This window comes from Drosophila bipectinata, chromosome 3L (genome assembly GCF_030179905.1).
Source record: "Drosophila bipectinata strain 14024-0381.07 chromosome 3L, DbipHiC1v2, whole genome shotgun sequence".
Taxonomy (NCBI): Eukaryota; Metazoa; Arthropoda; class Insecta; order Diptera; family Drosophilidae; genus Drosophila; species Drosophila bipectinata.
In genome coordinates, this window is record NC_091738.1 from 9,302,124 (window position 1) to 9,316,613 (window position 14,490).

General features: G+C 39.6%; 2 protein-coding genes and 1 long non-coding RNA gene across 5 annotated transcripts; 2 read left to right on the forward strand and 1 right to left on the reverse strand.

The window, feature by feature from the left end:
* Window positions 1-3,685: 3,685 nt before the first annotated feature.
* LOC108120667 (CAAX prenyl protease 1 homolog) lies at window positions 3,686-5,409 on the forward strand. 2 transcript variants are annotated; one of them, XM_017234412.3, is made up of 2 exons: window positions 3,686-3,988; window positions 4,052-5,409. In XM_017234412.3, exons 1-2 carry the CDS (start codon window positions 3,737-3,739, stop codon window positions 5,240-5,242), a joined length of 1,443 nt encoding a protein of 480 aa, XP_017089901.1. In that variant the 5' UTR covers window positions 3,686-3,736; the 3' UTR covers window positions 5,243-5,409. The 2 variants fall into 2 exon arrangements, with proteins under 2 accessions (XP_017089901.1, XP_017089902.1); XM_017234413.3 differs by having other exon boundaries at window positions 3,851-3,988; window positions 4,038-5,409.
* A 2,963-nt stretch (window positions 5,410-8,372) lies between these two features.
* On the reverse strand, window positions 8,373-13,672 carry LOC108120682 (glutaminyl-peptide cyclotransferase). Of its 2 annotated transcripts, XM_070279807.1 has the most exons (2): window positions 13,543-13,672; window positions 8,373-13,457 (listed from the first exon to the last, which is right to left on the reverse strand). In XM_070279807.1, the coding sequence occupies exon 2, from the start codon at window positions 13,266-13,268 to the stop codon at window positions 12,522-12,524; it is 747 nt and encodes a 248-aa protein (XP_070135908.1). In that variant the 5' UTR covers window positions 13,269-13,457; window positions 13,543-13,672; the 3' UTR covers window positions 8,373-12,521. The 2 variants fall into 2 exon arrangements, with proteins under 2 accessions (XP_070135908.1, XP_070135907.1); XM_070279806.1 differs by having other exon boundaries at window positions 8,373-13,663.
* Window positions 13,673-13,746: 74 nt separating this feature from the next.
* On the forward strand, window positions 13,747-14,141 carry LOC138926292 (uncharacterized). The gene is made up of 2 exons (XR_011442766.1): window positions 13,747-13,851; window positions 13,907-14,141. It is a non-coding gene; the product is annotated as an uncharacterized lncRNA (long non-coding RNA).
* Window positions 14,142-14,490: the final 349 nt, after the last annotated feature.

Below are 14,490 nucleotides of genomic sequence, written 5' to 3' on the forward strand. Positions count from 1 at the left end.
TGGGGCGGAAGCAGCTCTATTAGTGACACTCTAAATGAGAACAAATTACTGGGTGGTTCTTGGTCTTTGGGAAGTAAAAGTCATTGAATAGAACTCGTGAAACTTCTGTCTTAATCGCATTTTTGATGAATACAAATATCTTCATGAAATTCGATCGTGAGTGAAACAAATTTATGAGTTATTCATTCTAAATTAATGCATTCGATTAAAACAGAGTCACGTTGGACATGTTTTGTGGGATTTATGGATCATTTAAATAGTCTTTAAAACATACCGATCTTGTAAGCTGGCATTACGATTGGGATCACGTCACAATTAAAGGTTGAAATTGAGGAAATTATTTGAATATTAGGAACATAAATATGTCTAGTTGGAAATCGTGAGGGGAGTTTCTAAAGGGGTTTCATGTTTAATATTTAAAAGTCTACATTTTAGACTCAAGCCTAAAGAGTATAAAATATTCGTTGAATGAAAAAGAAAGTCTTTCTTTTATTCGTTAAAGTAATAGGGACTGGGGCGTTTTTGGGGCAGTTGGGGTTGTGCCCCACACTCATTACGGACATTTCCAACTTCTGGTCGAGTTGACGAGTGGCAGGGAAAGAAAAACTGGGGGGAGCCGGTTAGAGGAGCTGCTTCTGCTGGCTTTGGCATTTTCAATTGTTGCTAATGAGTGCCACAAATTAATTAGGTTACTTCGTTACGCTGCCTTTGACGTCGTCGTTGACGTCGACTGCTCAGTCGACTGCTTTACATGACCATCGAGTTTTCGGGTGGATGGTGGTTATTGTTGTCCACGTCCCCACCGATGTTAAACAGTGATAGTTGTCCAAAAATTAGCATAAATTTCTCTTTCTTTCTTTTTTTTTTTTTCGTTGCCTTTTCTGCCTTTTACCTTGTTTTCATGGAAAATTGAGCAATTTTCCAACGTTTTTCACGTTTCGTGCAACAAGAGTGAATTATTAATTTAAAATCTCCTTATCACGTAACGCAACGGAAACTTGTATTCACATTGCGATCTTATCGTCGATAATGGATGGTCTACTTGTAAAGAAAAAACTCGTAAATTTTCCCCAACTCCTATCCAGGGTAGGGCCTATCGATTGCCAAAGATGACGGCACACAACTCGACCGCAACAAATCCGAATCAGTTTCGGATTATCTTCTACACAATTACGCAAGATAATTGAGGTAGCCCAGGAGGATATACATATATCACAGAGCCCGAAGGCCAAGGAGTTTGGTCAAATCTATCAAGTCCTCAGGTAAATAGTCCAGACAAAGGTCTGCAAGTCAAAAACCACATAATTATACGGCTTAGGATTACTACAGTCATAATTCAACTTTGAAGTCAGCTGGGGCACAAGTATAATCTTTTTGAAGTAAGTATTAAATAAAGGTCTGGGGTTCTAAAACCTGAAATAAAATATTTAGCACTCATTCCTATTAACTTGGCCCTTTTCTTGTCAATTTCCATTCGATGCGGGTGAAAAACTTTTATTAGAATATTTTGGAAACTCGTTGGAGAATAGTGCCATTTGTTGGGGCTTAACCTCATTAAAAGTAAATCATTCTCTAAGGACCTTTTAGTTTCATAAAATCCTCGACCATCTTGATTGGTAGTAAAGTAAACCCTTCTCTCGGGAGAGATCTGTGTATGAAAAGTATCTGACGAGTGCATCTTTGGTAGTCAAGGAAAGCCGAATCTCCGAAAAGGCGAGGAATCACAATCAGCCCCCTGGCGAATGTGAAATGTGAAATTTTGACTTTGGAAGGGAGAATGAAAATATGGGCCTAGCGATTTGGGTTGCTACCCAGTTACGCAAGTGCACTGAGAGAAAGTTTGTAGCAAAATCGAAAGAATATCTCCCTTTTTCTGAGAAATTTTAAAAGACAATTGTTTCCTAAAAATACTTGAATATTTTTTCCAGTACTTTACCTTTTTCTCTTATTTCTTTTTTTTTTTGGCCAAAATAGTGAGGATTATTAGGGCTTAGTGTTGGGTGGGTGTGCGTATGTGCGGGGGTGCAGGGGCAGGGGCAGGGGTAAGAGGACCCAGGGGGTGAGCCAGCACCATTACACATGCACAAAGGATACGCCTAAGCGGCTTATGCCGACGCATCCAGAACGGTTCGAAATGAAACCAAATGTGGAATACCAGGTTCCACGGGACGGGAGACGGGGGGGAGTGCGTTGGTGGTTGGCATCGGGTAGAGGGAGCGGGGGTGGCGTGGCAGCAGCAGCGGTTTCCGGCTTGGTAAGCGTCCTATTATGAACAGAAAAGTAACGCTAATGAGTAAATCAAGTGCACATGTGTGCCGTTGAACTGGAATACCCCTCGCCAGGCACGCCCCCGCGCTTCCATTTTCACCCATCACTACCCCCACTATCCACCAAGTTCCCCACTTGGTATCCCTCTTAGCCCCCTTTTTTTGGATCCATTCGGATCCTTTGAAGCTGCGCCAAACGGCGTGTTGAGGCATAAATAAGCTACCTTCATTCTCTCTCTTTCACACCCTTTCTTCTCTCTCTCACTCTTAGTCAGGCACTTGGCGCTGTTTTAATAGCTAAATTATGTAATCATGATGTGTGATACTAACACACACCCACCCACCCACGCCCACACATGTCCTGGTATTTATGCAAATCCTGATGTTACTTCTTCAGAGAAACTTTTACTTTGTCACACACTGAGAATAAGTTTAGTTAATTAATTAATAATATTGTACTAAATAATGTTGGTATTTTTTATAATTCATTTATTTATTAATATTTAGGAATATTTTATAGATTTTTTATTTAACTGAAAAACCTTCTAACAATGTTTATATTCTTAAGAAAGTTTCCAATAGAACTGAGGGTTTGAAATAAATATTTATACCCGGTACTTACGCAATAAAAACTTAGTATTTCTTTTTATTATTACTTAGTTTAGAATAAAAATTTTATATAAAAAAGTTAAAAACTAAATAGAATATTTTTTTTATTTAATTAATTTTTTCATAGTGCCCTGTTCCACTCCCCTCGTCTTTTTAATTTGAAATTTTTCATAATGAGCAGCGCGATGGGCGGAATAAGGATAGCAGGGGGGTGGTGGGCGATAAATGGGTGCCACCAAGAATGGGGGCGGGGCTGGGCCTGGGCCAGAACCAGAGCCTGGGCGCGGGGTTAGCAGTTCGGGACGTTTGACGTTGCCATAGTGTGAAGATTAAATTCTACTAATTAGAGATGCCAAGTGAATGTTCGCGCATTTGTGTGTGTGTGAGTATATTTACATATGTGTGTGTGTGTGTGTGTGAGTGTGTGGTTATAAGTATGGCGAGTGGTGTGAGTATGGGTTAAGTAATGGCGTTGAACCGAAACCATCAAAGCAACCAGCTTGGCAACAAAATTCCCCTTAGAATCCCGCCAAGCCCTCGTCTCATTATTGATATGCCAAGCGAAAGGATGCTCAAATCCTTGAAAGAAACTACAAAGAACCATTACATCCAAGTACATGTCCTGGGTACATATTTGTAATTTCTTTGGCGCCATTATAATCCTTGGCTTGTACTAGTCACTAAAATAATCCCTACTGATTTGAAAATATGCGTGAATTGGTTTTAAAGACCTAAGATTAGGAAATATTTAAAGAAAATATTACCTTTCCAGTAACCTTATATAAAGTTCTCATTTGAAAAAAATAAATTATTTTATTCTAAACTTAACACAAGAAAGGGCATATTTTTTTTGGGGGAACATGGCCCCTCTGTATGAGGATCCCATTCAGGGAGTTCCCTTGAGGATAATTGGCGATGGTATTGGCACTAAAATGATTCCGGACACGTGGAGTCTTTCGGACCCGATCTTGTTGCGCCACGTCCTGGTGTTGGTAGTTCTGGTCAATGCGGCATTTCATGTGGTCCTCTGCTGTCGACAGTTGAAAATGTGCAACACTAAAAGGAAGCCACCATACGAAATGGGTGGCGTTATGTCGGCCGAAGCATTTCAGGTGGGATTTAAGATCTACTCGAGATTATACTATAATTTTCTTAAAATAGTGGATATTTTCCAGGAGTCCAAGGACCGAGAAATGCATTCAGTTTGGCTTTTATTGACTGGCTATGTGTGTGATGCCTTCTTTAGTATAATGGATCTGTACTTTGGCATCCTGGCCGGAATCTGGAATGTATGTGTGTCCTGGTATAGCCACGCCGATCTGGTCTGGTTGAATATGGCCTTCATGTCGCTATTTACCATCTACATGGTCCTTCGACTGCTGCCCCAGCTCTTCTATGAAAAGCTATCATTGGATCCCGACTATAATGTGGATCCGGAAAAAACTCCCCCCTTGATGGGTCTCCTCTGCACTCTGGCCTTTGTGGCGGTTTTCCTTCAGCTGATCGTAATACCGGTGACCGTGATATTTGTGTACATTGAACAGAACACCCACTGGCTGTTTTCCGTGGTGGTGTGGGTCTTTCTCCTGTTGGTCACTATTCTTGTGATGGCCCTGATGGGGTTCTTTGGAGTGCCCTGCCTGGGCCGAAGCTACAAGATGGAGCAAGAGGTCATGGACGATGAACTACTGTCTGTTCTGGGACGGTTCAATTTTCGCTTGGATCGGATCCATTTGGTGCACACCTTCCACGTGGGACGTCCCACGGCCTGGGTCCTGGGCTGCTGCTGCTGCCTTCGACTGGACATTCACGATAATCTCAAGTTCAACCGGGGTCTGGCCGTGGACGACCTGCCATCCACCCACGTGGGCTCCGGACTGGGGGAGGAGGAGCTGGCGGCCTTTGTGGCCCACCAGCTGGCCCACTGGAAGATGCGGCATGTGCCCAAAGCCGTCGTTCTAATCCACCTGATCCTCTTAATTTACCTAATCATCTTCTCCTATGCGAGTACCTTGAACACCCTCTACAAGGCGGCCGACTTTACGGATTTTTATCCCCAAATGATTGGTTATTGGCTGGTCTACAAATACCTCCTCCCGCCCGTACACCTGATAGCCACCTGGATAGTTTTATATTTCCTCCGGCACTTTGAGTACCATGCAGATTCCTATACCTATCATATGGGTTATGGGTCTCCTATGAAGAAGGCTCTTCTGAAGCTCTTTGCCGATTCATTCGTCTATCCCTATATAGATCATGCCTATCTCATGTGGCACCTGACCCAACCATCAACCATCCAGCGAATTTTACATCTCCAGCAACTGGAAAACATAAATTTACGAGTCTCGATGATATCCCTAATATGAATGTCACTAGAATTTGGAAGCGATTTGCCTATTTTCCATTATTAAAATATACCCATGCCAGTCAGTTGGTTATTCAACTATTTTAAACTGTCACAATCTTGAAGTTTTGAGCCAAAAAAAAAATAGAGCTAACCAACTACCACAAAACTGAGATTTGAACGAGTTGAGAGTTGAGAACCCTGCCTGTCAGGGCGGAGATTTAAATTTAAGTCAACGAGCAGGAATGAGGGGAAAGTTTCCTGCTTTCTGGCCGAAACTTTTCCGCTGTGTTTTAATTAAAATTCGTTTCAAATAAGCCGCTGTCACACCGCTCTACCACTCTGCTCTCCCCCCGCCACACAGGCACTTCTACCAATTTTTCTCATCGGGTGTTAAAAGCTAATTTCCCTTCAGCTTGAGGGCTGTTTAAACCACATCTGAGACTCTGAAATGTAATTAAATTCTACAAGTGACAAAAAAAAATCAATTTTTAGATTGTATTTGTCTACTTACTTATTTAAAGCTAAAATATAGGTTTTTAGTTCTCATAAAAATCTATTGAAAGCAGGTGCATCGATTGCTGAATGTGATTAGGAATATTGTTTACGGCCATGTTCGCACAGGTTCCACCCATTTGCGGTGGGTTTCCGGTTTTATGCCATTTTTATGTGGGTTTACGCAGACTTTTCCACCTCACTGTAATGTGCGGTGGCTGCTCTTGAGCCTCACTGGCGTTTCATTGTCTCGGTAATAAAAACTCGCGTGCTTAAATGTCGAATTTTCCGCTGATATCCCCCCCTTTTTTTCATAGGTATATCCATGTTGTAGACATTTCAACTTTTTGGGTTTTTTTATAGGTAAGCACGGCTGGTGTCTATTTTTTAACGACCAGCCGCTCGACTGAATAATATTTTATATTTCTGTCCAAATTTATTTTAAACGCCTTTCGACGACATTAAAATTAATGTCTCGCCAGCCAAAAACAGGGTCTCTGGGAAAAAATAAAAAGGATTTAAAAATACTCTTCAATAAGAAAAGTAAGTATGTACTTGAAATATTTCCTAAAACAAAAGCCATAGAATATAATTGTTATAATTTTAAAATATTTATTCATATAATTATTCATAGAATTATAACAACTCTTAGGTAGTGTATACAAATTTATAAAAATTAAGACTGAAAATAAAATAAAAGTGCCTGCAACGATCGTAAATTTTTTGGTGTTGAGGACTCGCAATTGAAATCGTTTACATCGCGGGTTGGGTGGTTTCATGGGTGGTTCTTTTGGGTCGGTAAGTCTCATTTATGACCAGAACGATAACAGAAAAAAGTTCCAGTCCTTTGGCGCTGTTTTTTTCACATCCTTTTCCCAACTCCCCCGACCTGTCCTTTCAATTCATTTTCCACTCTGCTGCCATTTTGGGACGCAACTTAATTAGCCAACGACTTTAAACGGATTGACGGATTGAAAGCGATGAACAGGGGGTGGTGCTGGGTGGTGGGTGGCGGGGAGGTGCTTCGAAAAGAGTTTTCTCGCTAAATCAATTACACAATCAAACGTCTGGCAATTTCGGAAGGCTGACGTTTTTTTACAGTACAGTATAAAAAAAAAAAAACCAAAAATATCTAATTAAAGTCTCTTTAATAATAGTTTCTAAAGTAGTAAAAAATCATTAAAATTTGTGCAATAAAAATATACAAATGTAATTAGGAACAGGTTTTATTTTAAAATTAACAAAGGAAATACCAAATCCTTTAAGGGTTCTCTCGATGAGGTTCAATAAGATTCGATGCGACTGCAAAAATCTCTCTCATTTAGTTCGATGCAACAAAAATTTCAATTTCATGCCAATTTTTTAACTGATAAGATTCAAAAAAATTATTTGTATTAAATTTTGTTTTTCTCTGTGTATGCTTTCCACATGAAGAAGATATGTAAAAAATGATACACGACAGTGATGGAGAATGTGTGTGTGTGTGTGTTTTTGGAAAGGGCCTCGGATAAATGCGTTCTTTTGCTATTCACTCTGTAAAAGTGCCCACCATCCCATCCCAACCCATCACTGCCCCACCGCCTGTGGCGTTCTCTAGCGGTGACAAACGGAGCCAACGCACATTCAACTTCCTTGCTTGTCCTCCGAGCATGAAAAGCCTCCGAGCTTCCCTCTACCCACCCCACCCCATCCTTTCCCCAGCTGCCATTCACTTTGATGTTTTACTTTTACTGCCTCTCAACACTGGGGCTTCTGGCCGGGCTCTATGATGATTTCTTTTCTGAAATTATATTTTAACTGCCAGTCAGTCTCAGATACAAAACACCATCGCCCCCACCTCTACGATGTATGGGTGTGTTTTCATAGACCCGGGCTCAACCACATGGGGCAAGGCAAGTGCATCATGTTGCTGGGCCATAAAAAGTAATGACAGCACAAATTCTCTGTCTCGATAATGACGAAATGCCAGGATGATGATGAAGATGATGAGTATAAAAAAAAATACATCCTGCAAGTAGGAGGGAAATAAGAGGGGCTTTCCATATCCTTAATAGAGGTGGACCAAAACTTTCGATTTTTATAATTTGAAATTATTTCTTCCGGCTATTAAAAGTTTAGAATTAAATGCGGATTTGGCATTTAATGATTATTTATTTAATCTATAAGTTTGGCTTGATCAGCTGATTGGAGAGCGAACTTGCTGCTTCGGTTGCAACATGTTGAATCGAGCCTGTAGAATTCTACGCTCTCCGGCCGGCAGTCAGTCTTCAGAGGTTCGAGGGGAAAAATCATAATGCATATTTTGTTAAGTTTGCTATTCTCTGCGGCGTTTTATTTTTTGAACTTTCACAACAAAATAAGTATATCATATGGGTAAGAAAACATATAATATTATTTAAAAAAAAACCGGTGTTCTTAAATAAATTTAATTTTTTGTTCTCAAGCTTTTTCTTCCTTGAACCGGAATATGAAGTTGTATCGAACACACTGCGCCAACATTTTCCATACTATCGTGTTGTTGGATCTGCGTACATACCAGGGAATTTTTGTATCAGCCTTTTGATAGTATTGGTCGCAATAGGCCTCTACGTATATTTTAATCTGGGAAAAATTTTGACTATGCTTCTTGAGTTGCTGAACGGTAATAACAGGACATGGGATCTATTTAGAAAAATCTTACTCGGAGGTTTTCTGATTATTTTGTTTTTAATTTCGGTAAGTCTTAAAAGCAGCAACGTGGATAAGATAAGTTTTTAATGATATTTTTATATATCTTAGCAACTTTTTAGTAATGCCTTTGAAGTGACATTTGAAGGTCATACAGTTTATTCGAGCCTATATACTAAAGAGATGCCAAATATTGACGAATTGATTAATATCATTGAAAAGAACAGCCCGGCATTAAAAACTGTGAATTATTTTTTCATTTTCTTGGGAGCCTGTGCTATATCTATAGCATATAAAAAAATTTCAAGAAGAAGATAATTATCCCAGGGGAAATGGACATTTCGTTGTGCCAGCTCTGCCTCGTCACACACAGTATAACCGAAGAACACGTCACGCTCGCAAACATCCATTTGAATTATAGAATTATAAAATTATTATAAAAATTGTGTACATTTAAATTTTGTTTTAAATCAAATAAAGTCGAATTTCTGAAAAAGACTATCACAGAGTTTCTTGAGGAATGTGTTAAGGCAGCCGGCATGCCGCCTGTTGGAGGAGCGATAAAAATAATAGAAAACTTAAATTTATAGGGGAAAAACAAGCACCGAAACACTTTTCAATCACAGAGTGCCTGAAAAGAACGTGGCGAATGATAGGGGGTTCTAGGGAGCTACCAAATCATTTCCGCTACACTGGCTCATTCGACTCGCTGCTTTTTTCACTTTTACAAATACGACCGATTTTTAAACTCCCTAATCTGGTACTAGAAAATAAACTAAATGCCGGATATTATCAATTCTAATAAAAATTATAAATTAGAAATTCTAGTAATTTTTTATTTGGATTTATTTACTTAGTTCTAATGACTTTTGTTGAAAGGGCATATTTTTATACCATCCAATGCGCTTGGAGCCTTGAAGAGTGTGCTATGAGCCATGTATGTGAAAAACATCTGCCAACGGATGTGCTTGGCCATATCCGCCATAACGAACTCCTACCCCGGCCAAAATCCGACTGAAGTGCGCAGATAAACCCTCGGCCCTCGACCCGACTTCTATGGATGTACATACTTGCATCATATTGCCGCAGGACGATCTGGGCTGACTATTCATGCGCTTCAAATTTGCAATACACTCAAATGATAATCAAGACAAGGCCGGAAAGCAGATAGGTGATATAAAAGCCCCGCATGTTACATTTTTAAAGGATTGGCAAATAATCTTTTGTTTAGCAATCTTGGCGGCAGATAAAAAGAAGCTCAGAAAAAACAAATATCAAGTGGATCAAGAAAAATAATCATGAAATAAGAGTAGCCAACAAATGTACCTACATACGTATGTATTTTCAGTACACAATGGAAACTTTTGTATGTCAATTAGAAAAGAAGCTCTCTCCTGCACTCTTGTGAAATTATTTAATTTATGATAAGTTCCATTGTGTTCCGGAGTGCCAACCTCACCAGGCACAGGCACCTTCCGAAAGCCTCCTCCACACACTCGGGCAAACATCACTAAGCGGAAAACAAATTAAACAACTCCCATGTGAGGTTGAAGGGTTTTCTGGTTAAGGGGTATACATATAAATATATACGTATATTCTGAGAGGGTATTGTAGAGTGGTACTCGCACTCGGTCGCTTGTAAGCTGCCTTTTGTTCGTCATGTTGGCGTCGCGAAAGTGCCAAAGTTTTTCATTGTAATAAATATTTTAATTTTGAACTTGAGCAATTAACCCGGGAACGCATGTGGAAGGGAAAGGGATACTACCGCCCACCGCCCATCGACCCCTCCGCGGGTGTTTTTTCCACCAGGCGTGACACTCTCTATGAGCATTATGAACTTAAGCTCCGGCAGAACAACAAGAACAATAACAATAAGAATCTGAGACACATGCCAAAGTGGTTAAGTCGCCGGAGAAATGTTGGCGAAACTTTTCGGGCGACGTATTTAAATGATTTTGCATAATTCAAAGGGGGTGAGGAATGAGTGAGCGGTGAGTGGAAAAGAAGGAAGAAAACTTTTCGTATCCAAAGCACAAAAAACGAACTTGGCAATATATTTTCTTTAATTGCGCACAATTAATCCTTTTTATGATGCTCCCGACGAGAAGCCGCCAACCCCAACCGCCACCTTTGCGGCCAGGTGAGCACCCGGGGGTTGTTAGTCCTTGTCTCAAAAGTACACTCCCCCTACCCCTGGGGTGCCGTCAACTGGAAATGTACACAAAAGGCTTAATTATAAAAGTCAACACACGGTGGAAAGGAAAAGCGTTTCACAAAGATGCTAAAGGGTTAGGAACTCTCTATATCATCCACAGATGCACTCGCTCGCACCCATTCACCAAAAAAGCAAAAAAAAAAACCTAAAGCTGAATATATTTATATATGTATGTAAGTATTTTTGAATTCCAAAAAAAAAAAAACAAGAAATTCGTATGTAATTAAAATGAAATCCCTTTTTTACGACTGATGTGGAAGGCAAAGATTTTTACGGTTATTTGTTTTGAGCGAAAAAATTAAAAAAAAAACCGTAGAAGCTAAAAGGAGGCGGACCTGCTAAAAAAACCGGAAAATGTGATAAGTTTTTCATATACAGTGCATTACAAAATTATCAGGACGATTGGCTGAAAAAAACTATAAAAGAAGATATGTAAGAAAAAATATTTTAACTTTTAAAATTTTTGTAAAATTTAAAATTTGATTAAAACTTATAATTACGAAACGCACTGTACAAATTATATGTATTTGTAAGTACACAATTTTTTGTTGATTAAGCAGAAAAGGGTTAGGCGAATGACGACAGACTGTTAATGAATGTTGGGCAAGACTTTTCGTGGTAATACCCAAACTTTGTGCTCCAGTTTTAAAGAAACGAATAATCAGGATAAAAATATTGGAAAAGAAATCCTTTGAAAGGCTCAAAGGGCCGTCCCTGAATTAACATGCTATCAGTATTTAGTCAAAAGAACAATTTTCCTTTGGGCTTAATCAATTTTAAGAGCACTGGGAAAAAATTAATTGAAATAAACTAAGATATATATTTATATGGGTTCTAAAGGTATACTTTCTATGATTAACCCTACAATTTTTGCTTATATGCTTTATTGAAAATGTATATTTTTTATAATTCACAATTGACTATTTTTTTCCAGTGTACTCTACCACAAGCACAGTCCTTTCTATTTGCCAGTTTTAATTATTGTCCGTTTTTATTGCAGTCCGCAGATAACGTCCGACGACAGGGATATGGCCTTCGGTGGGGTGGTACTTTGGCCGAGTGGGTGGGGGCTCGGGTGGCCTCTGTCAGTGTCAACGCAGTCATCGTCACCCCACTGCCCACCGGCTTTTTCTTTTTTATTTTATTTCAGTTCTTCTCGGGTTTTATTTTTTTTATTATTTTGCAAGTTGCCCCACTCGCAATCACAGTGCAGCATCAGCTGGCGATTAACTTTTCAAATGGGAACCCTTTTTCGCGCTGCTGTCGGCGATATGCTAATGATGACCACCGAACTCCATACCTTGTCCGATATAAATATAGTATATATGTATGTATTATATATGTACAATATATATATATGTATGTATGTATTATGTAGACCATGTCCGTGTCCGCCATTTGGTGCCCGCTGGCTGTGATGTACACTTTTTGTGTTTCATTATTCGCCACATCCATATCCTTTTTGCCACTGCTGCCTGCCACCGTTCTACTCTGTTCTGTTCTGCTTCGCTTTGCTTTTATTATTTTCAAGTTTAATTAACTTTCGTGTTGCTTTCAGCGAGCGAGAGGCAGCGTACATAAATTTCGAGTGTTGCCCCGTGGCCCTGTTGGCTTTTAGCCGATTTTCTGCCAACGAACGGTCGGTCCGGTTGGGGGCATGTTCTGATGGATGGAAATTTGATACGATTCGGTTGGCAGGATAAGCAAAAATGCACAAAAAAAGTTATATATACATATAGCCAACATAAACCGCACAGGATTCTGCGGTGGAGTCGATCGTACAAATGCCTCTGGGGAGTATTTCGTTATTAATAAAGAAACAATATTATCGAGAATTACCCTGGAATCGTCATCAATAATAAGGATGTTGTTTAACCTTGCTCTATTTTAAATTTAAAAATTAGATATAATTATTTATAAAATATTATTTTCTTAACATTTTTGACTTTCGATACAATAACACCAAAATCAAACCAAATATGGCTAAAAGCAATGAAATGTAAATTTTGAGAGGATCGGATCCACTGCTTCTAAGTGACACATAAGGTGACTTAGACCTTGGAGCCGACAGGAGATATTCCATGATGAACATTTTCAGGACCTGTCCCACCTGCTCCGTGGTATTGTAGTCGACATTCAGCTCCACGTCCTCGGGCAAATGCCAAAACGCTGGATAGTCAGTGGCTATTAAATGGATCACCGGGACTTGGCGTTGGGTAAATGGAATATGATCGTCCTGGACATCCGATCCTGTCATAAATTTGAAAATAGAACGATTTGTTTTCAGGATTCCCGTTTGGATCATTTGATCCTCCAGCTGGACTAGCCGCTGGAACCAGTTCTCAGTCTTTGGAATATTGCTATTGAAAGACAGGTCCTTGGCTCCGATCAAGTCGAGGAGTAGAAAGAGATCGATGTGATCCAGGAAGCCCTGCTTTTCCCACACGTTTGCTAAGTGACGGGAGCCATATAGCGAATCCTTTTTAGACCATTTATGGAAAGCCTCTTCCCCATCAAAGAAAACAAACATCAGACTGATCTCATTGCGCTGGATTTCATTGTGCAACATTTTCGCCATGTTGAGCAGAAGGGCACAGGACACAGCCGAGTCCGTGGCGCCCTTAAAATTAAACTCCTTGAAGTACTTGCTTTCATAGTGACAGCCCAGCATTAAAGTCCTCTTCGCATCGGGATTATGTCGGGCGATTATATTGTGGAATGTGACGGATCCAAGGATCGGTACCTTTTCCGTGAAAATATCAAACTCCACCTTCCAGCCCAGCAACGACAGCCTATTGCTTATATACTCCCGCACATAAAAATGTCCAGGGGATCCGGGAACTCTCTCAATCGCAATTTCCTGAACAGTTTGTTTAAGATCTTCAATACTCGAAAGTTCGGCAAAAGTTTGCATTTGTTCTAGGGTTAGTTTTTGGGGTTCATACCTCAAAGTTCCATCGCGGCCAACTGTACGGGCATCCCTGTAGATTCCAAAACACATTTTTACATCAAGAAGGAACCCCATAAGAAACCAGAACTTAAAGTTTCTTAGCAGACACATTTTCTACAACTGCTATAAAATACTAAAGATATTTTTGGCTTATTGAGTAAATACGATTAGCTACGGTTATTATCGATTAGCCACGGTGCTTCAAAACTTTAAAAAACCCTGGGATAGACAGTATGGTCCCCGGAAAAAGCCATATCTTTGCCATAACTCAAGCGATTCTTAAGCGGAGTACCTTAATCGAGTTGTAGATCAATTCTGCTCCATTCTGCATCAAAATCTAATGACACATTTTTTTTTAGATTTTTTCTCAAATTTTCTATATGAACGCCTTCCAAAAAATGGAAAACCCCTGGGAGGGACAGCATGGTCCTCAGAAAAAGCCATATCTTTGCCACAACTCAAGCTATTCTTAAGCGGAGTACCTTAATCGATTTGTAGATCAATTCTGCTTCATTCTGCATCAAAATCTAATAACACATTTTTTCCTAACAAGAATGTATTAAATTTAAATCTTAAATCATCAAAATCTAATAACACATTTTTTCCTGAGCAGAATGTATTAATCTTAAATCTATAGGTACTTGAGGTTTATTTTAGTCTTATTTTCATCTCTAAAACCGAGAGTCATTCGTAAGGTTTAATTTAAATGGACGGAAATTACCAGAGTCGTAATCAATTGGCCATGCTCGAATAAACAAAAGGCTCCAGGAAGAGATCGGGGTAACAAAAAGGCATAAAATATACACTTCCCCGTTTCAGCCATCGATTGCGAGAGATAGGGCTGTAATTATTCGACCTCGAGTGAGTCAGGCGATCAGTTCTGAATCGCAAAGTCGTGAAGAGCAGAGCTCAGACCCAAGATCCGAAAGAATTAAGAATTACT

What these genes read in the sequence shown, in the direction of transcription:
- LOC108120667 (XM_017234412.3), top strand. Translation starts at nt 3,737, where the DNA reads ATGGCCCCTCTGTATGAGGATCCCATTCAGGGAGTTCCCTTGAGGATA. An exon ending in TGTCGGCCGAAGCATTTCAG is followed by an intron (nt 3,989 to 4,051) that starts GTGGGATTTAAG and finishes GATATTTTCCAG; the next exon opens with GAGTCCAAGGACCGAGAAAT.
- LOC108120682 (XM_070279806.1), bottom strand. Translation starts at nt 13,658, where the DNA reads ATGTGTCTGCTAAGAAACTTTAAGTTCTGGTTTCTTATGGGGTTCCTT.